The 22,102-nt window shown below is 43.1% G+C and overlaps 1 protein-coding gene across 2 annotated transcripts in view; it reads left to right on the top strand.

Annotated features, from left to right (window-relative positions):
• The window catches only part of PLXDC2 (plexin domain containing 2), a 397,134-nt gene that overhangs the window by 306,186 nt on the left and 68,846 nt on the right, over window positions 1-22,102 (top strand). For both annotated transcript variants that reach the window (XM_065582995.1, XM_008162807.4), the window contains exons 8-9: window positions 13,616-13,711; window positions 14,279-14,360. In XM_065582995.1, coding sequence (XP_065439067.1) covers window positions 13,616-13,711; window positions 14,279-14,360 — 178 coding nt within the window. The remainder of the gene's footprint in view (window positions 1-13,615; window positions 13,712-14,278; window positions 14,361-22,102) is intronic.

Here is a 22,102-nt window from a genome sequence, read left to right as displayed (position 1 = left end):
GGGTAAGGATTTTTATCCTCACTTTATATTCTAAGGTGCCAAAGTGGATAAGGGCCGCCCAAATGGAGTAGATAAAAGTTGTAGGTGTTCATTGCCCCTTGGGAGTAAGCACTAAGGATTTGATCCAATGCTCTTTGAAGTCAGTGGAAATATTCTAATTTATTTTAATGGGCATTGGATTACAGCCTAAGGAATTGCCCAAGATCACACAGCAAGTCTGTAGAAGAGCTACAAATGGAAACCAAGTCTCTTGCATCTAATTCCCTGTACTAGACACAACAAAGGACTTTTCCTTATATTTACAAATTTAGAACACATGGCATGCATGTGTTATGCCTCAGACATCACTCTAGCTTGAAATTTTGTATACATATAAGCATATCTCACACGTACCCAATTTTACTTTTCCCTAACATTATTATGTTTGAATTTATAGTCATCTAATGAATTTCATGCTTGCAATATTTGTAATGCCTAATTTTGAGGATATATTAACTTTTCATCTACATGGGTGGTTTGGAGGGGATTGTTTTTTTTTTTCCCCCCTGATTTTATGAAGTGATACTAATTTACCAGCGCACATATTATAGAATGTCATTTTAAGCTTATTCTGTTCATTTTGTCATCTCTGGTAAATGGCAGATAAGCAAACTGCAAATTGGTGAGAGGCGAAGCAGTGGAATTGCAGCGGCTATTTTGATTGGTTCCTTTCTACACCACCTACTGTACTCTTTAGGTTGTGCTACTTTGACTTCTTCACTTATAGGAGAGTACTGTTTTGTGAAGGGTGGAAATTCTTGGTAACTGTGTTGCTTACTAGCTTGCAGTTCTTGAGGGAAGTATTATTATTCAAGGGAATGGCCAATTTGCAGTTGACTTTCTTGGAGTCAAATAGTACTTTCAACAGAACAAGTTTATATTAGTATGTGCCAGCAATATAACAGTACCCTGACAGAACTGTTAAATAGTGTTGGCCTGTAGAGAGCCAATGTCAGCTGCTCTTTAAGTATGCATGTTCTTGCATTCTTGTCTTTCAGAGGTGTTAAATCAACCATGGTTGCAGTCAATTACTGCAAAAGTGAAATAAAATATAGTTGTTTTAGTTTATTTGTTGGTTCTTTAGGACACAGAATATAAATTGCTGCTTACTTTGTCCCTGAAGAAGGCACAGAGTTCGTATAGCTGTGTTATTAGTTCTTGTCTAATATTTTAGCTAGGACTTTGCATCAACTGGCTAGACAGCATGGGAAACTGTAAACCGGAATATGAATTTCACATAGGGACTTCTTTATAACCCTTTTAGAAAAGAGCTTACAGTTCATAATTTGTGTTGATTTATATGTTAAATGTTCAGCAACCTTCATGTCGTGCTCAAGAACTGGTTGACTTCATACTGCGAAGTTGGGGAAATGCCCTCAGTCGTCTTGTACTAATGCCTTTTCTCTTGATGCTTGAAAAGCTGTTTCAACTGCTCGCTAGGTGCAACTTCCATTTATGGCAATGGGACAAGGGCATGTTTCCTGTGGAATAATAATGAAAATTAAGTTCAATGCTACTTGAAGTGAACTTCCAGCATAGATAGCTAGTATACACTCATGGCAGATCAGTCCCATTAGTGACTTGGAAACAGAACATCATCCAGAGATGGATTTGGAATCTATTTCAACACTTCAAACCGGCTTTAGTATACTATAGAAGGTAAATGAATTAGAATTTGGATAGATTGGGAGTGAGGTTCCTTGAACTGTCTACAATAAATGCTTATTCCAGAACAATGAAGCCTTTGGCTTTGCATTGAATGTATACTAGTGTAACTGGCCAGAATCTGTTCTCAGGCATACCAGTCTACATCCAGTATAATTATAATGAAGTAAACAACATTCTCTAGATTTACAGCCATGTACAGTAACCGAGTGCTTTCTCACTGTAAGCAGCAAGCATTTTCCTTTCACAGAGCAGCAGAGATGTAGCACATAATATGTGCAGTGTGTTTTTACATTGTTCAACCAGTTGAACTTCTCTTGATTGAGCAGAGCTCTCTTTCAATACGCAACTAGGTGTTTGACCTTTTGTGTACCTATAATCCTTGTTAGTCTTTGTCAAAAGGATTCACTTTCTCTATATATGGCATTTCTGGCATTTTCCTCTATAGTACAGGCTAGTGGGTGTGAGAAATCTGAGGTGAACCTCACTTTACCAGGACCTTTATTGGACATATAATCAAAACTTTTCCAGATGTTCTAACATCAGTGGATGCAAACTCAAAATGCCAAAAGTGAAATTTCTTTGGAAATAAGTCAAAATTCTTCATTTGGGTCAGTTCATCTTCTATTATACAAGAGTTTATTCTTTGGTGGCTTCTAAATAGTAGGCAGCACCTGATTTACATTTGATCTTTTCAACTTGTTTCACCATTGTTCAGTACAAAATGTAACCATGGTATGTTGGCTATTATTAGGCACAGACAGATAATAAGCTTTTGTATTTAAAACAAAAAACCAGCACAATTGGCAGTTCAGTTGGGAAAATTGCAGACAAAGTGGCACAGTGATAAATTTTGTGAATCACTGTTCTGATTTCTCTACACTGGATGTCTTTTAGAACCACATCTGGCTTATTTGGGGCTTTTTTCATTGTTTTTTTCTACCCGCTCAAAAAAAAATTAAAACCAAAAGTATTTTCAGAGTTTCAATGGGATAATATTTAAAAAATGATTATAGCCGTATGTTCATGACTGAAGTACAAAATTCAGTATTCCAGCAGGGACTGACGATAAAGCTGTTGTCCTCTATTTACCTCAACAATTTTGAGCTAGTTAAAAGGCTTAATAAGTCTGTTTTTCAGAGGTGCTGAACATCTTTATTTCCCACTGACTTTAACTGGAGTTATGGAAACTCAGCACCTCTGTAAATCAGGCTCTCCAACTTCAGGATACCACCCTGCTTTTTATGGAAGAAAATTTAGAGCTAACAGCTGGATCTTTCAAACATTGGCCAAAAGAGAAAATAAATTTTGTAAATATTCATGAAACAACACATTTATTCCAAAGTCAGGCAAAACTGCTTAATGTTGATGAATAAACATGCTTCCCTGAAAATCTGATTTGGAGGCATTTCATTTTTGTTATGGTTGGTTATTTCCTCTAAAAAGCATTTAACCAAGACTAAAAAAGGATTGTTTATAAGAATTGGGAACAAAACTGAAGGATTTTTGTTTTCTTCACAGAGAAGTCTTAGTGTATAGACAGTTTATCTCAATTGATGGCAATCATCGTTGGAAGGATATATCATTAGCTAGTTATAGTTTTCTTGTTAAATGTTGGATAAAGCTATGTACAGTCCAGTCAGTCTCACTGTCTAAATGAGGGAAATCTCAACAGAGGAAATGGCATCAGAGCTGTTTGGGTTTAATTCACTCATTGATTTCTTATCAAACAAAACATGAAAAGTGGTACATTTAGTGATGGGTCAAGCTTGGAATTCAGTTCTGATAAACACTCAAAGGTCTGGATATGCATGTGATTCTGGCAAGCGACCATTTTGTCTGATGTTAATAAAAGTCTCTCTCCTTTCACCCCCAAAGGCTTTGCAGTAGCAACCCTTTGTTCTCTGTCTACGGCATGCATTTACCTGGGATGTTTCCTAGGATTTGCCCCATTGCTATTGCAAAGCAGTTCGGGGGTTTTGGGGGGATGGGAGAGTGAGTGGGATGTGGAATTTTGGTAGACCTCTTTGCTTTGCTGGATTTTTATTTTATTTTATTGTTCCTATTGGTTGACTATGTTTTTAGCTAAATACTGTGCAGAGTTGCTAGTGCAGAACAACCGCTACATTTCAGATGTGCCTGAGTTTGTGTGAGGTGTGAGTACATATCCAGGACACTATAAGAGCAATGTGCCATTGGTAATAAGAGGGATGAGTCTGGCAATGAAAGTCAGATAGGAGTTGGCTAATGGGGGCATGGGGTGTCTCTGATCTGTCTATAGACAGGCTGAATGTTCTTTAAATTAACTTTTCTCTCTTGTAAGAAAGCACTCTATAAGTCTTAATACCTGTCTTCAGGTTAGCTATTGCTGTGATTGGCAATAGTTCTGATAGTATGGCTAATTCTACAGCTGCTCTCAGCAGGTCGTCTTTCCTTTTCTTTCTTCATCATCCCTGTTATATCAACTACCAACTCCTTGCACCTCTGTTGCCACCTTCTCTTCACTGTTCCTTATTCTTTTTTCTTCTCTGTCAGGCCAGCCCTTTCTTTCTACTCCCAGGCCATTCTCAGTCTTCTCTCGCTACTGCATTCCCTTTTCCTACTCTCAAGCTTTATTTCTATGCTTTGGTCTATCATCTCTGTCCTAAATCCCTTTTTTCTCTCTCTCTCTCTTTTCCAGGACACTCCTTTTTCAATACCTTTCTCCTATTTTTTTTAAATAATTGTTTTTAAATTGCTCATCTAGAAAATAATGAAGAAATATTGCCTCCAACCTGACACTGTGTTCAACTCTAAAACACCGAGCAGGTGTTCTGCTTGCTGAGCTCACACTGCACTGAGAATCATGGTCCATAATGAACGAAGTACAGTGTAAAATGATGTGAATGCTCAGTTTTTCATACAACCTCACTGTGGGTTGCTACTCCATGCTGGTCTTCTTATGCGACACACAAATGGCTGGACTTTGTCCCATTGATGATGTTTCACACTGGGATCTGTTAAGGCAGGTTCAACTATTTTAGGAAGTGTGTGCTGTGACAACCAAGGTTTAAAAACACTGAAATTCCTCTACAACACTGTGTATGCAAATCAAAATGGACGTTTAGTTATCAATTAACAACATTTCAGTTTCAGTGCAATTAGTGCCCCTCAATATATAGTGGAACTCAAGCATGTAAAATCAAGACACATCTCTGTTTATTAAAACTGAAAGATTTTGCTCTGGTTTGTAAACAGCAGTGACAGCCCTGAAAGAACATTAGGGTTAAACTAGGGTTACCATATTTGAACATTGAAAAAAGAGGACACTCCACGGGGCCCCAGCCCCGCCCCAACTCCGCCCCTTCCCCTCCCCCGGTCCCACTCCTTTCCCCGCCCCCAGCCCCGCCCAACTCCACCCCTTCCCTGCCCCCATTCCAACCCCTTCCCCAAAGTCTCCGCCCCCTCCCCTGAGCACCCCACATTCCCCCTCCTCCTTCCCAGCCACACGAAACAGCTGCACCAATTCTAAAGTCAGGCACTCCACTAGTATAGACTCCCATGACTTTAATGAAGCTGCTCAGTTTACACCAGTGGAGGATCTGCCCCGGCGCTCAGTTTTTGGGAGCGGTCAGGACATGCAGCTCACACTGTTCTGTTTCCCAGCTCCCCAGATGCCTTGGAGCACCCAGTTCTCCTCCCTGCCCGGTAAAATCCCGGACATTTTGAGCTATTTAATTCTTTAATTCTAAAATGTAATTCTTTATGTGTAGTGAGTCCTTTCCTTTCACCAGTTCTTCAGTTTTCTTTCTCCTCATGTGCCCACGCATACTTCTCTGCAGATCGCATTTTTCTCAGCAGTGGTTGATTGCTCTTTAAGAAGGCATGAAAGTCTTTACAAGAAGTTTGTCTGAAGTTGTACTGTACAAGTAGAATTCCTTTCAACGACTCAACATTCAAGTTGGTCCTTTCCTTTGTCCACTGGCTTTGCATCAGTGAAAAAATTCGCTCTACATTTGCATTGTGACAAGGAATAGCAAAGAAAAACTGTGCAATCTTTAACAGTTCTGAATGACACTCAGTGTTTTTGGATTTCTCAAAATATTTGGTCCACTTCTGGTGTGCTAGCAAATTACTGAACTCTTCATCACTGTTGCAACTTTCTGTAAACTTCTTCAGGTTGCTGAACTGATCAAAACACTTCACGTCATCAATTTGCATCCCCTTATCGGTCAGGTACTTGATACAAGGTTCCACATCACTCCAATTCGGTGTCTCACTCAGGGTAATCCACCTGAAACAAGAGAAGTCTTCAAGGGGTCTAAGCCACATCTCCAAATATTCTAAGCATCTGCTGTACATATTATTCACTTCAGCACAGAATTTGTCACACTCTTCATCAATTCCTTCCATGCGCTTTTGTGCCAGTAGTCCCTTAACTTTCAGGGACATAAAGTTGTGAGTCTTGCATTCAAGAAGGATAGTCTGAACCGAGTTCAAACTGTTCAGCACTTCCACAACAGAATTGCTTTCCCTTTCGATTTCTTGGATGTAAGTTTGGAATACACTCATGAGTGAATGCATGTGCCAGAGGTAAATCTCACTTAATTCATACTCAAAAAATGTCTTAAACACTATGGGTGGTTTGTCCTGTGACAGAAAGAATGACTTCAAGGCTGGAAACACCTGTATCAGCCTTGTAATGCCCGGAAATAATGACAGCCATCGTGTCTTGCTATGAGAAAGCAGCTTTCTGTATTCAACATCAACAAACTCACAGTACTCCTTCAGTCGCTCAGTTCGGACAGTGTAGATATGAAAGTACTGGTAAATTTTAAAAATAATATTCTCAATGTCAATGTTCATTCTTTCTGCTGCATGGTGAACACAGTTGTTCAAAATGTGTGCTGGGCAACCCACACCAATTAATGTTCTCTTCTGCAACAACTTCTTTAAGTTTGCAAACACGTTCTTTCCATCTTCATCACGCCGGAGTCCTCCAAACATTGTATTGCAGTTGTCACCTGTAAATGCAATACACTTCTCGAACAAACCATTTTTTTCAAGCGTTTCTTTTACGTAATGAGCAATTGCGTCGGCAGTCTCATTAGGTGTGTTCTGGACCTCAATCAAACTTGACTGCAAACCGCCATTCTTCCAGTTGAAATACTGAATAATTACTGGAAATATTTTCACTGAACCGTGATTGCTTCCATCTGTAGCAACTCCACAGTAAGCTATGTCATTTTCTTCAAATGTTTTCAGAACAACATCAACAGAATGCGGTGCAAGCACAGAGATAACAATTGCTTCTGTCTTGGTTCTAGCACTTGAAAATTTCCGTGCCACTTCAGAATCAGGGAATGTCTTCTTCAACAAGACAGATGTGCAATCCATTGACTTAAAGCTATTATGATGCTTAACAGTGTGAAATGCAAACGCACCCTCTGCTGCAGTAACAGCATCCTCTGATTCGCTGCCTGGTTTTACAAAATAATCTGTCAATTTTGTTGATGAGCTCTCTCCTTGAACTGCTTTTTTGTGCTTGTCTGAGTCCACATGAGTTTGTAAATCATTAGCACCTTTATTTTTCACAGAGATGTAAGTACCAGGTCTACATACCATGCACTCAGCTTCCCATTCATCTCTACCACTTCGAAAACATGGGAACTTCATCTTTAGTTCTGCAGTGAATTTACACTTTCGTTTTGGCATTGTGTTTGCTCCTAGGATCAGGGGCAGCCAGGGTCTCCACGTGCTGGGCCCGCCACAAGCCAAGCTCAGTGGCTCCTATTGGCTGGGAAAAGCTCCAATGGGAGCTGTCGGAGCCAGCCCCTGCAAGTCCTGCCCCCACAGCTCTGATTGGGCAGGTATTTCGCAGTGATCCACCACACTGCTGTGTCTCATCACAAATGGGGAGCTGAGTGCCATACAGCACACCCCAGCCCCAGGAGCTCTGATCCACTTGCAGGCAAGGCAGCCCGATGCCCATCGCAGCCAGAGCTCTGATCCCTCTGCACACTCCTGCCTTTTTCACACTGCCCTCCCCTCCTCCCCCACCACAGTCAGTGCTTTTTGGCGACTCCCCGGAGCAGCTCCCCCAGCGCTGCCCCCCACCTGTGCAATCAGTGGTGCATGGTACTCCCAGCTTTGCTGGCATCCCTGGCTTACCTTAGAGCAGGCTCCGGCGACTGCTGCTGCTCCCTGACTCTTCGGCTCTGTTTAAGAGCCAAGCTGCCCGAGCCAGCGCTACCGGCTTCGAGCAGCCCCCTTGCCTCCGGACCCCAGCTGCCGGCCGGGCACTTCTCCTACCTGGGCTCCAGCTGAGCTGCTCCTCCCCTCTCAGAATGTAAGAGCTGAGCTGCCGGCTTCGGGCAGCCCCCCCTTGCCTCTGGACCCCGAGCCGGCCGGGCACTTCCCTTCCCTGGCTCCAGCTGAGCTGCTCCGCTCCTCCCCTCTCAGACAGAGCCGAGCTGCCCGAGCCAGCACTACCGGCTTCGGGCAGCCCCCCCCTGCCTCCGGACCCCGAGCCGCGGGAGCAGCTCAGCTGGAGCCGGGTAGGAGAAGTGCCTGGTCGGGGGTTCGGGGTCCAGAGGCAGGGGGGGCTGCCCGAAGCCAGTAGCGCTGGCTCGGGCAGCTCGGCTCTGTCTGAGAGGGGAGGAGCGGAGCAGAGCCGCCGCGGGAGAGGAAGTGCCGGCCGGCATTTTCCTGGACATGTGTGGCTTTTCAGCAATTCCCCCCGGACGGGTGTTTGATTGCTGAAAAGCCGGACATGTCCGGGAAAAACCGGACGTATGGTAACCCTAGTTAAACTTCTGAAGTCTCCAAGAAGGGTGTCTGCTGGTTGTCTCTTGATATTCATCAGGTTAAGATGAAGCAGCACCATTTAAAATGAAGGGCCTAATTCCCCGCTGTCTTGCATGTTATGTGGTCATCTACAGCTGTGCAAAGTGGGTGTACAAGTTTAACATTCTGATCTTGCAGCATTTTACACCCACTTTGCACAGATGGAGATGACTACACAGAAGGCCAAATCTCAGCCCCAATATGCTTGCCTGATTGCATGTCAAGGCTGAACCATGCACCTGAGGATTCACTGGCTAATTAGAAGCGTGGCAATCTTCTGATCACATAACAGCCCCTTGGGCGGCTGTTACCATGTGCCTGAGGTGAAAACAGCTCTAACCTGGCTCTAACTTTTGTCAGGGGCCGACTTGGCTCCCAGCCCTCTCCAAGATTTGGCAATGTGGAGTGCTCCTAGTGTAAAAAAACCTTTGTTTCCCAATCCCCAGGTCCTGTGCTCAGCACAGCAGGGCTGCCCAGAGGATTCAGGGGGCCTGGGGCAAAGCAATTTTGGGGGCCCCTTCCATAAAAAAATTGCAATATTATAGAATACTATATTCTCGTGGGGGCCCCTGCGGGGCCCGGGGCAAATTGCCCCACTTGCCCCCCCCCCCCCGGAGCGCCCCTGCAGCACAGCTCAGTTGGACCCACAAACTGGGTAAAAGATGCAAGGAAGTAGAGAATACTGTCCTATTGAGTGTTTTCCCCAACCAGCTAAACTACAGGTGGCAAACACTCAATTGTGTCTGTTGCTGGATGGCTTTTCTACATTACTCACAAAACAATTATTTGGAGCTTAATTCGTTGGCTCACTCATTGACAGATTATCTCATCTGTGTGTACTGAACTGCTACCCTTTCACACCATGATTTTATAACTTTTGTTGAACTGAGGTGCAAATTCCTCCAACTACTGGTGACTTTGCAGTGTTTTGAGTAACTTTTAGAGAATGTTAAAAATGACTGGCTTTTTGGTCCTCAAATCCCCATCCGGGGGGAATTGCCAAAAAGCCGAACATGTTTGGGAAAATACTAGTCCCCCGCTTACCTTAGAGCGGCTCCGGCAGGCTGCGAGCTGCAGGCGGATTCCCCTGTGGCGGCGGCTCCTGCTGCTCCCCCCAGACACCTCAGCTTTGTGTAGCTGAAGAGCCGAGCTGCCCGAGCGCTACCAGGGGGTGCAGGGTCTGGAGGTCTAGGGGCTGCCCAGCAAACTGTGAAGCTGGTAGCGCTCAGGCAGCTGTTTTGCGTGGCTGGGAGGGAGGAGGGGGAAGGCGGGGCGCTCAGGGGAGGAGGCGGAGTTGGGGCAGGGACTTTGGGGAAGGGGCAAAGTTGGGGCGGGGAAGGGGCGGAGTTGGGCCAGGTGGGGAAGGGGCAGAGTTGGGCGGGGAAGGGGTGGGGCCAGGGCCTCGTGGAGTGTCCTCTTTTTTTTTTTAATTTTTAAATATGGTAACCCTAACAAAGAGGGACCCACATCTTGGTTGGAAGTTTAGGGCTTATCTACGCTTCCTCAGAGTTCAGATTATGGGGGGTGAATAGCAGTGTGCACCAAAGTGCTGCACTGTAACTGCCCTGTAGATGCTGAGGGCATGAACTAAATCACTCCTCATTTGTGTTAACATAGTTCTCTTCAAACAGGACTACAGTACATTAATGCTAACGAGGAACCTTTTCATGCGCACCTAATGTATTCACATGGGGGAGTTATAGTGCAGCCCTTTGGTGCACGCTGCTATTCCCACCCCTGAAGTCCAAGCTGTGGGGCAGTGTAGACACAGCCTTGGACACATATGCATAACCATGCATTATAAGGAAGCAGCACTTCCCCAGTGTCAAACAATAGATTCTTGTTTGTAGAGTCATTAGTTAATGTTAGTAGTTTACAGACCTTTGAAGATGGAAAGTGCTTGACATGCTGAGGGTGAATATTACTTTGAAATTAATCTTCAGACCATTCTGACTCTTTTGCATTCAGTAGGAGTTGGCTGTCAGTCATATGGGATTAGCAGCATGATCAACCCAAAATTCATACTTGCTCCTATGGCATGAAGATCTCAGTTGGTCTCATATAGTAGTAGTTGCTGGATTTAAAAGTCATATTGTACTGAGATTTGCCCAACCCTCTTTTGTAACTTTTATTTGAGTCATAAATTGCTGGTAGTATAAGCTGAATATCCTTCATAGCTTGTTTATTTTGTACTGAGCTGTCATACTCATTTGTAAACAGGTCATTTTTATTTTTGTTTTTTTTCACCCCTTAGATTCACAAATACATAAGAACTCTCTGACTAGATAAGCTATTTTTGTTAGTGGTTCTTGCTGATTCTAGGGCTGATGTTGAATCCCTGGGGGGGTCTTTAAGTGACAAAGCCTTGTCATTTGTGAAGATAAAATTAGAAGATTTAACTGAAATAGATTTAATAGAAGAAACCTAATCAGGGTTTACATCTATAAAATGTATGCATTCAGAACAGTTCAATACAAGTACTAACCCTTTTGATATGTTGGAGAAGCCTCCGCTGCTCTTGTGTTACTGCACCATCTGCAGAGCCTCCTGCATTCTGTAGCTAATGTAGTAAACTCTGGCACTTCTGATTCAAGTAATGTTTATATGTCATTATTTCATTTAAACCACTGTGATAATCCTGTAGAGAAAAATGTGCTATCAGACCAGTATCTTAGACATCTATAATTTACAGATACGTTGCTTAATCTCTTGAAAGGACTATTGCAATTGGTCTTGTGACAGCACGCTATCTCTTTAGAGGCTAGCAACAGTGCTGAGGTGTGTAGTTACCTCAAGAGGCTAGTTTTCTCTTCAGTTCTTTTATGCCAGAAATCTGCCTTTGTTTTTCTATTCAAAGATATTACATCTGGACTATATTGTAAATGCAACAGTTGCCCACAAGGTAGAAACTGTTACTGAAGAATTATACATTATTGATCCTTTTCAAATTAAAAAAAAATCATGGGAGACAAAGACTAAAAGAAAAGTAAAACATTTTTCATACACATGCTCAGGGAAATACTATTAACAGAAATGTATTTCTAATACACACCGAGGTTATCTAAGCTATCGTGACATGTGGTATTATATTTTTTGTCATGCCAAAAGCGTGATCGATGCTTTACAAACAAGTATAAATACAAAGTCCCTGCCCCAAGAGATTGCAGTGTAAAGCCTCATTTCAACAAGATGCTTAAGGCCGTGCTTAACTTAGTCTATGAGTAGTCCCATGCTAGGTGCATGCTTACAGTTAAGCATGCACCTAACTACCTGGGTGAAGTGAGGCCTTAGACTGCAAACTCTGGTGGGCAGGGACTTTGTCTTTATACTTGTTTGTTAAATACCCAAACCAAATAGACAGCCTGTGAAAAGCAACAACAGCACCCAAGTGAATGCTGCATGTGTCTAGGATTGGGGACTTCGGTTGTGTTTTTCTGCTTTGGTTTGGTTTCTGGCTTTTGGTCTCTTAGGAAGAAGAGGACTGAGGATTAGGCCTGAGGAATATGTGAGTTTTGAAAGGGGATGAAAAGTGCATTTCAAATCAAATTTTCAAAAGAAGCTGTACCTGTATTTTCCATACGTTTTAACTGTACACAAATCTGAGTGCTTGTACTTCCAGCTACCTGCTTACAGTGCAAATCAAGTAGTTAAGAGTGCAAGTACTCAGATTCCTACCTATTGCTAGGCTTCTTACACCACGTGTCACCACAGTATGGAAGTCCACATTGTGGTTTGTGGGTACCAACTGTTTCTCCAAAAGGGAGGGTCAAGCCTCCATCCATCTGAAAATGTATCACTTAATGGGATTAGCAGTCATGCTGCATTCTGCATGATTATAAATCAGCTTTTATATCAGACATAATCTTACATAATATTAGTATTTTTAGTAATTATCTGCAGGGTGATTGTGACAGACTGTTTCATGGGGATTTTGGAAAGCCTGAATACCTGGTTTCATACATGTCCCCCTTGGGCATTTATTGTGACAGACTCAGAAATAATAAGATTATGGCAAACCAACCTGCACTGTTCACCTCTGCTAATGACAGAATGCTGCATTTATAGTGCCAGTGCCATCATTTATATCTATGTATCCATTTGCCTTTTTTTTTTTTTTTTTGGACAGGAGCCAGATTTTAAAAAACAAAACAAAACAAAACAAATGAAAGCTTCAGGCATCAGCAGGAATTCATTTCAAACACATTCCCTGATTGTTTTGATTTGGCAGGTGCTTCTCTTGGTCAAAACATATAATTGTAAGACCAGTGGTATAGTCTATACTTCTAATTTGCAAATGTTCTGGTCTGCTTTGCAGCCATACACTTAATATCTCGAGTATTGAAGATGACCAGAATAAATAATAGAACACTGAATAGGAAACTAACAATAAAATGGTATTTTTTTTTTTTTTACATTTCCCTTCTGTTGCTTTGGGCTTGTGTGTTCAAAGCCTGTCAAAACAGTACACTTATAACTTTGCAGTGAATCTTCTGCTTTGAGAAACATACCTGATTTCAGTTTATGTAGTGATTTCATATGCAGCTGCCTTTTTAGTAACACTTTTCTTGACTCCATTTTTTTAATATTAAAAAAGTTCTAATCCAATACTTTTGAGCAAAGGCTGCCGTATTAAGATGTGAAGTAGCTTCCAGCTAACAAATACATTAAGTGATGAAACCATTTTTGTTTGCATATTTTGAGAACAAATGGCATTCCGACAGTATGTTTCTATAAGCCATCTAGCTTGGGAAACATCTTCTTGGGGGAAATATCTGAAATATAGTCTAAAATCTATTTGAGTATGAGCTTTAGAAGTTCTGTCTAAATGAGTTAATGAGATGGCTGAGAGCTCGTTCAGCATTTTCATAGTCCTTTATTGGTGAAAGGCTCTGATGGTTTCTCAAATGAATCTCGTATTCTAGAGCTGTTAAGTTAAAATGTGTCATGGGGTAAATGTGGTGTGTGTGTGTGTGTGTGTGTGTGTGTGTATAGCAAGCAACTGGTAAACCCATTGGTTTCTCACAGGGTGCAGCTTGCAAAACAATAAAAGATGAAAATATCTCCTCCCTGTTTTCCTCCCTGGTAGATGTCCGTAGAAGAACGATTTATGAATACCACAGGGTGGAGCTACAGATGTCAAAGATTACCAATCTGTCAGCTGTTGAGATGATACCTCTACCTAGTAAGTAAAATTTAATATGGACAGGTCCAAAGTAGTTGGAAAATGCAGAGTTCCAAAATATTTTCCTAGAATCTGAGGGTTTGAAAACTTTATATAGCTGTCTAGTGCTTCAAGTAAGTTAACAGATCAGAATTTTATCATAACTGCCAGTAGATCTTGAAGGAAAATCATTTAGTGCAGTTATCAAATGAGTGTCTATATATCCATTGTTTGCTTCATGAAGAAAGGGAGAAAATTTCAAGCTTGTGAGTCAAACACAAAAATTTATGTGTGCAGTAAAATAAAAAATTTGCAACCTTAGTGAAAGGAGGTTTTTGGAAATGGGATTAAATTTACAAATGGAAAACAAATTAAATCCTGAAGATCAAAAGTACCTTCTCTGCATATATCTGTACAGTACATGCTAACAGGCTATCTTTGATATGTCATGCTGCACATCTGTGAGCCCAGTGATCACTTAAATACATTTTTGGAGAGGATTCATTCTTGCTTTGCACATGCAGTAAGAATTGTCTATAAGATTAATGGGTGTATTAATTTTTATTTATTTATTTATCCATATCCCAGCCTGTCTCCAGTTTAACAGCTGTGGTCCCTGTGTCACTGCTCAGATTGGCTTCAACTGCAGCTGGTGTAATAAACTCCAAAGGTAAAGAGCCTTTTTTCTTTGGCCTTTGATATACGGCCATGCTCAAAATGTATTCAAAAAAAGTTTGACCTTATATGATCCAGCATATAGGACTTGTTCTTTGGGGGAATTTATCTGCTGAGGAAAGAGAAGGGGGATGCTTTTGGCATTGTAATTTACAGTATCGTTCTAAAGTAATATTGTTCACTATGAACCTCAGCATCTCCCATTATCAGCAACACATCACTACCCCATTTAACTTTAATAAAGAAAGTGAGGAAGGAAGGGCCCAAGGGCTGACAGAGCAAGCATATGTTTCTCAGAGTTCCTGTTAAAACCATTATTTGCATATTCTTATCTGAAGCTCTAATTATCTTTGGTTTAAAGTGACAGATAGAAACCATAATTAAATTCATATTTGCTCCTTGTATGTCACCAGAAAGAATCAGAAAGAAATGCCCCTTGGCCTCTGCATGCAGTGACGAGTATGTAAATGTAGCTATAAAAACCTGTTTGTCCCTCGAACAGGAATGATACTGATACAACCAGGAGTTTAAAAAAAAAAAAAAGTGTCTTTGAGCCTCTCATCATGGTTAGTGAACATTTTGGGTCTCGTCATCCCCTCACTGCTGCATTCACTCCGACAGTCATGTCAGCTGCAGGAACAATTTGGAAGCTTTACGGAATAGCTGAAGTGTAAAGAGCAAAATGATAACTCTGTGATCGTGGCTTTTCAAAAAGTTCTTCATTTGCTGACCTTGGTATCTAGAATTTATTTAACAGCAGTTCAGTTATGTAAAATACAGTATAGTTATGGATGTGAATTATTTGTGTTTTGCTTTTCAGCCTTAGAGATTAAGTACACAAATCTTATTTATAAAGTGTATGAATAATGAAAGGAGAAAAGGCTATTAGCATTTTAAAAATGTGCAGTTATTAACAGGATGCTGAAAGACTGGCAAGTAGTTGATGAAGGTGGTATGGAATTAGAATTTGTGATGGTTTATATTCATATTTTCCTGAGCTGCTTTGCTGGAAGTAGGTTTGTATCAAAGCTTGCTGCAAATCAGCTTTGTCCACTTATTTTGCCAGACAGCCCTGATATGGTATTTTATCTACATCAGATTGTATAACGCAGCATGACAAATGTTGTACAGAATAAAAATATACACCTGTAGCAGACTATTCCAAGGAAAGGCTAAGTGAGCAGGCCTTGCAAGTGTGCCCCAGTTGCTTGGTGTGAAGTTTAGTCTCAGGATTTGTTCCTGTTCCCACTGAAGCATGAGCGTGCATTGACTTCATTAGGAGCAAGAGCTGATGCTTTGGGTCCATGTGGCTGTCCTCCTTGTTCAGGTGAAACACCCACTGGAGTGAGTGGGAGCTTTGTCCATGGAAACAACGAGGATTGGTCCATTTATGAAAGTAAAAAAACATAACCTCGCAGACCTTTGTTGTGCAGTTTTTGAAGCATTATGCTGAACTATCAGAGCACTAGAACTGCTGCAAAAAAGGCTTGATAAATCAATTCACCCACTCATTAGTGGCAAGTATGGGGGGCGGGGTGAGACTTTGATTTCTATAGAATTTAAGTTTTCATTAAAGAGATTCTCGCCTTCTGGTTGTAGTTCACCTTCTATCAAGTATGCAACCTAGTACTATATTATTTTCTGCAAACAGACAACTCAAGTGCTGTTATAGTGCTCATGGCTTTGACAAGCAGTGGCAGAGTAAAATGAACACCACTGCAGATTTGTTGCTGCTACTTGTGGGTGGGAGTGAAGTGTCAGTCATTTCATGCTGCTTGTGCTTGGGAAATCTCTGACTAGCAGCAGAGGCAGGATTTATAGTTATTCATGAGAAGGATCAAAAAAAGGAGACTAAGGTTATATCTACATACAGAAATTTCAATAGTTTAAATAGAACCAGTTTTTAAATGAATTGTATCATTTAGCTTGTGCTTGTAAAATTACTGATAAGAAGCCAGATTCAAACCAAGAGAGGAACGTCCACCCAGGATTTTGTACCTGTTTAACTAAATTAGTTTTTAAACTGATTTTTGTTAAATTGATGCAACTGTATGTATGGGACAGGTCTAAGAGAGGGGAAGACTAAGAGAGACCTCTTTGCTCTCTCCTCTTCTGCCTTCTGCCTGGAGGCTTGGGGAAGAATAGAGCAGTGGAGACTCTGAGAGAGGAGAAGAGACAAAAAAGCTCCTCCTTTCCATTAGCAACAAAGGAGGTGGGGCTTCACATTTATCAGATGCTACTAGTTAGAGCAGGGGTGGGCAAACTTTTTGGCCCGAGGGCCACATCTGTGTGGGGAAATTGCATGCAGGGCCATGAATGTAGGGCTGGGGCAGGGGGTTAGGGTGTGGGAGGGGGTGCGGTGTGCAGGAAGGGGCTCAGGATGTAAAGGCAATCAGAAGAGATTCTTTAAATACATTAGGAGCAAGAGAAAGATGATGGAAAGTGTAGGTCCTCTGCTTAGCAGGGAACAGTAGCTAATAATGGATGACATCAAAAATGTTGGGTATTTAATGCCTGTTTTGCTTCCGTCTTCACTAAAAGGATTAATTGTGACCAGATATTCAACTCAATTAATATCTTCAATAAGGGGGAAGGAATACAAGCCAAAATAGGGAAAGAATAGGTTAAAGGCTATTTAGATAAGTGGGATGTATTCAAGTCAACAGGGCCTGATGAAATTTATTCTATTGTACTTAAGGAACTACCTGAAGCAATCTCAGATCCATTAGCAGTTATCTTAAAGAACTCCTGGAGGATGGGTGAGATCCCAGAGGAGTGGAGGACAAATACTATACTTATCTCTAAAAGGGGAACAAAGAGGACCCTGGAAATTATGGGCCAGTCAATGTAACTTTGATACCTGGAAAGATACTGGAATAAATTATTAATCAATTTTTAAGCATCTAGAGGATAATAGGGTTATAAGTAATAACCAGCACGGATTTGTCAAGAACATAGCATGCCAAACTAAGCTAATTTCCTTTTTTAACAGGGTTACTGGTGTAGTGGATGGGGGGAAGCAGTAGGTCTGATATATTTTGATTTTTCTAAGGCTTTTGCCACAGTCCCACATGATATTCTCATAAGCAAATTAGGGAAATATGATCTAGATGAAATTACTATAAGATGAGTCCACAACTGGTTGAAAGACCGTAGTCAAAGAGTAATTATCAATGGTTCATGGTCAAACTGGGAAGGCATATCTAGTAGGGTCCCTCAGGGGTCAGTCCTGTGTCTGGTACTATTCAGTGTCCTGATTAATTACTTGAATAATGGAGTGGAGAGTATGCTTATACAATTTGCAGATGACACCAAACTGGGAGGGGTTGCAAACACTTTAGAGGATAATATTAGAATTCAAAAGGACCTTGACAAATCGGAGAGTTGGTCTGTATTCAACAAGATGAAAATCAGTAAAAATAAGTGCAAAGTAATTTGCTTAAGCTTTGTCTACACTACCAAGTTATGTCTGTATAACTCCGTCACTCAGAGGTGTGGAAAATCCACACCCCAGAGCAATGTAGTTATACCAACCTAATCCTTGGTGTAGATAGTGCTATGTTGATGGGAAAGCTCCTCCTGTTGACATAACAACTGCCTCTCAGGGAGGTGGAATTCCTAACGCTGACGAGAGGTCTCTCATTGGTGTAGGTAGCATCTTCACTAAGTGCTACAGCGTCACAAGCTGCGCCTCTGCAGTGCTGTAAGTGTAGACAAGCCCTAAGGAAGAAAAAATGAAATGCACAACTACAAAATGAGGAATTACTGGCTAGGTTTTAGTACTGCTGAAAAGAACTGGGGACTACTGTGGATCCCAAATTGAATATGAGTTAACTGTGCAGTTATGAACAAAGCTATTGTCATTCTGGGATGTATTAACAGGAATGTTATATGTAAGACATGGAGATAATTGTCCTGCTCTACTCAGCCTCAACTGGAGAACTGTGTCCAATTCTGGGTGCCACACTTTAGGAAAGATGTGGACAAATTGAGGGAGTCCAGAGGAGAGCAACACAAATGATAAAAGGTATAGAAAACCTGACCTATGAGGAAAAGTTTAAAAAAAAAAAACTTGATATGTTAGTTTTGAGAAAAGAAAACTGAGGAGAAACCTTGATAACATTCTTCAGTTATGTTAAGGCCTGCTATAAAGGGAATGGTGATCAATTGTTCTCCATGTGCACTGAAGATAGAATAAAATGTAATGGGCTTAATCTGAAGCAAGGGATATTTAGGTTAGATATTAGGAAAAATGTTCTGACTATAAGGGTAGATACATTCTGGAATAGGCTTCCACGGGTGGTTGTGGAATCCCCATCAGTGGAGATTTTTAGAATTGGACAAACACCTGTCAGGGATGGTCACCTATCCTGGACTTGGCCCTGCTTCAGTGCAGGGGGCTGGACTTGTAAACATCTCTAGATCCCTTCCACTCCAACATTTCTATGATTCTATGATAAGTGTATACATGAGCGGGAGTAATGCTGAATGTCTGAATATATTTGGCAGAACTCAACCAGATACATCCTAGAATACTTAAGGAACTGGCAGAGCCATTAATGATTATCTTTGAGAACTTGTGGAGGATGGGAGAGATCGCAGAGGACTGTAAAAGGGCAAATATAATACCAATCTATAAAAAGTGAAATAGGGACAACCCAGTGAACTGTAGACCAGTCAACTTAATTTTGGTACCTGGAAAGGTAATGGTGTAAATAATCAAACAATCAATTTGTAATCACCTACAAATTAATAAGGTGATAATGATTTGGATAATGTCATAGAGAGTACATTTCTAAAGTTTGTAGACAAGACCAAGTTGTAGGGATTGCAAACATGTTGGAGGACAGGAATAAAATTCAAAATGATCTTGACAAATGGTATGAAATATATAGGATGAAATTCAATAAGGACAAAAGCAAAGTAATATACTTAGGAAAGAATAATTAGTAGCACAAATATAAAATGGGAAATGACTTATTAGGAAGGAGGACTGAAGAACAGGATCTGGGGGGTATAGTGGATCACAAACTAGATATGAATCAACAATGTAATACTGTTGCAAAAAAAAGCAAACATTATTCTGGGATGTACTAGGAAGTGTGTTGTAACCAGAATGCGAGAGTTAATTCTTCCACTCTACGCAGCGCTGATAAACCCTCAACTGGAGTACTGTTTCCAGTTCTGGGTACCACACTTCTGATGAGGACAAATTAGGGAAAGTCCAGAGGAGATTAACTAAAATGATTTAAAGATCTAGAAAACATGACCTACAAAGAAAGATTGAAAAAATGAGTTTGTTTAGTCTGGAGAAGAGAGGACTAGTTTAGGGGGCATGGTAACAGTCTTCAAGAACATAAAAGGTAGTTAAGCACTGGAACAAATTGCCTAGGGAGGTTGTGGAATCTCTTTCATTGGAAGTTTTAAAGAACAGATTAGACAAACACCTGTCAAAGATGGTCTAGATCAGTGGTCCCCAACCTTTTTGTGGCCAGTAGCACATTCATGTTTTCAGAAGAGTGTGGCGGGCGCCAACAATTTTTCAAGGCTTATTTTGTATTTGTACATTAAATAATATGAAAAACATCATATTTAATATTACATAATATATGAATCCAGAGAGAAGCCGCGAGGACAGAGAACACTGGCGCCCGCAGCCCCGGAGTACTCTGTCCCCAGCAGGTGCGGGGCCCCGGCTTCTCTCCCCTGTTGGGCACTAGGCGGGCCCTGCGCCTGCCGGGACAGGGCCGGCTCTAGGTTTTTTGCTGCCCCAAGCAAAAAAATTGTTGGCTGCCCCCCACCCCAGCCCTAGGCTCTCCCCCGCCCCCCAACCAGTGCCCTCCCCCACCCGTACCCAAATGCACATGGAAGGCATAGAGACTAACCCTCAAACCTTGTACCCGGAAAGGGATGGGGATCTAGTAAAGAGGGTTCAGGCAGAGGAGAGGGTGTGGGGATGCTTGGGGGCTCTACACCGGCAGAGAAGTGGGGTGTGATGTACTCACGGAGGAGGGTGGAGGAGGAGAGGGGGTATCAGGAGGTTTGCGGGAGAAGAGGTGCAAGGGAAGGGGGAGGTGCGGGAGGAGAGGGCTGGGGGAGGGTACAAGGGGAGAGGTGCGGGTGAAGGGAGAGTACAAGGGGAAGGGGTTCGGTGAAGGAGCGGTGGGGGGAGGTACAAGTGAAGAGGCTGCGAGTGGGATGGGGGGTGCAAGGGCTGAGAGGGGCAGGCGCTGACAGCTGCTTCCCCAGCCCCATGCAGGCAGAGCTGAGAGGACGGACACTGACCCCCAGGTGCCCGAGCCACGCGGGTCCCCCGGCGGGGCAGAATCCCCCGCTGCCCCACTCGGAGCCGGGCTCTGCCTCTCCCCGCCCCTGGCCCGGGGCAAGCAGTGCAGGTCTGAGGCAGGAGAGGTGCGTGGTGGGCTGGGTCCGGGGCAGGAGCGGGCAGCTCCCTGGCAGCTTGGGCTGCTCAGCCACTCACCCCATCAGCACGAAAGGGATCTGCACCCCCTACCCAGCCAGGCGACGCTCTTCACAGCCCACTTGGGCAGGGAAACACCACGCCCCCCTGGGGAGATTCAGAGCAGCAGCAGTAGCGGTGGCGGCAGCAGGACCCCTCCTCCCTCCCTGCATCCCGGGCCCCGCTTCCCTCCCTCCCCGGCTCCTCACACACTCAGGGAGCCCCTGTCGCCGCCGCAGCCCGGGCTCGGCTCCAGGGGACAATGCTCTGGCTCTCCAGCGGCAGGGCTCTGGCCAGGGCCGGCTTCTGGCTTTTTGCCGCCCCAAGCAGCCCCGGAGTTCTCTGTTCCCAGCAGGCACAGGGCTGTGGTTTCTCTCTGGCTTAAGCTGCGGCCCCACGGCTGCCTGGGACCGAGAACACTGGCACCCGCCTGCAGCCCCGGAGTTCTCTGTCCCTGGCAGTCACGGGGCTGCGACTTCTCTCTCCTGCTGGGCACTAGGTGGGCACACATAAATGCCCCGGCGGGTGCCATGGCGCCTGCAGGCACCGCGTTGGGGACCACTGGTCTAGATAATATTTAGTCCTGCCTCAGTGCAGGGAGCTGGACTAGAGGACCTGTCCAGTTCCCTTCTACTCCTACATTTCTATAATTCTATGTTCTCAACACTCATTTGGAGCTAGGGATGCTGAACAGTTCATTGGTGGCACTCAACATCTTGCATTTTGTGATATCAAACTTTTAGTACAGACTTTCTAAATCCCACTGTGGAGGCTCAAGGGTGTGAGTGGTCATGTCTAATGGTTAGAGTCAGGATCTAGGAACCAGTGCTGGGGTCACAGTCCAGTGCCAAGCCAAAGGTCAGAGCCGGAACAGAGTCAGGAGTCAAGCGAGGGGTCAGCGGTAGGGTGTAGGAGCAGGGGCCTGGAGTGAGGCAGGAAATCAGGAGCTGGGAAGAGATGGGGGTCTGGGATAAGGAGGGAGGCAGGAGGCTGGCAAGTAGGCCCGGTCCATGGTATCAGCCAGCCACGGAATTCACCTAGTTCCTCAGACGGTTTCTTGTGCCTCTTTCTGGTTTTAGTATCCATTCCAGCCAATTGATGAGACTAGACATCTCCCCTAATCAAGAGCTTTGTGGGTGGGGCCCTTTGTGAGCTAGAGCTTCTCAAGCCACCTTCTTGACTGGTTTGGGTGAAGTGCTGGGTGGCAGCCATGGTCTCAGCTCTGTCTGGGGATCCACAGGCCTGGCTTTGAGGCCCTTGATCTCTCACACCCTTCT

The sequence above is a fragment of the Chrysemys picta genome, chromosome 2 (genome assembly GCF_011386835.1).
Source record: "Chrysemys picta bellii isolate R12L10 chromosome 2, ASM1138683v2, whole genome shotgun sequence".
Taxonomy (NCBI): domain Eukaryota; kingdom Metazoa; phylum Chordata; order Testudines; family Emydidae; genus Chrysemys; species Chrysemys picta.
This window is presented reverse-complemented; position numbering and strand designations above follow the sequence as displayed.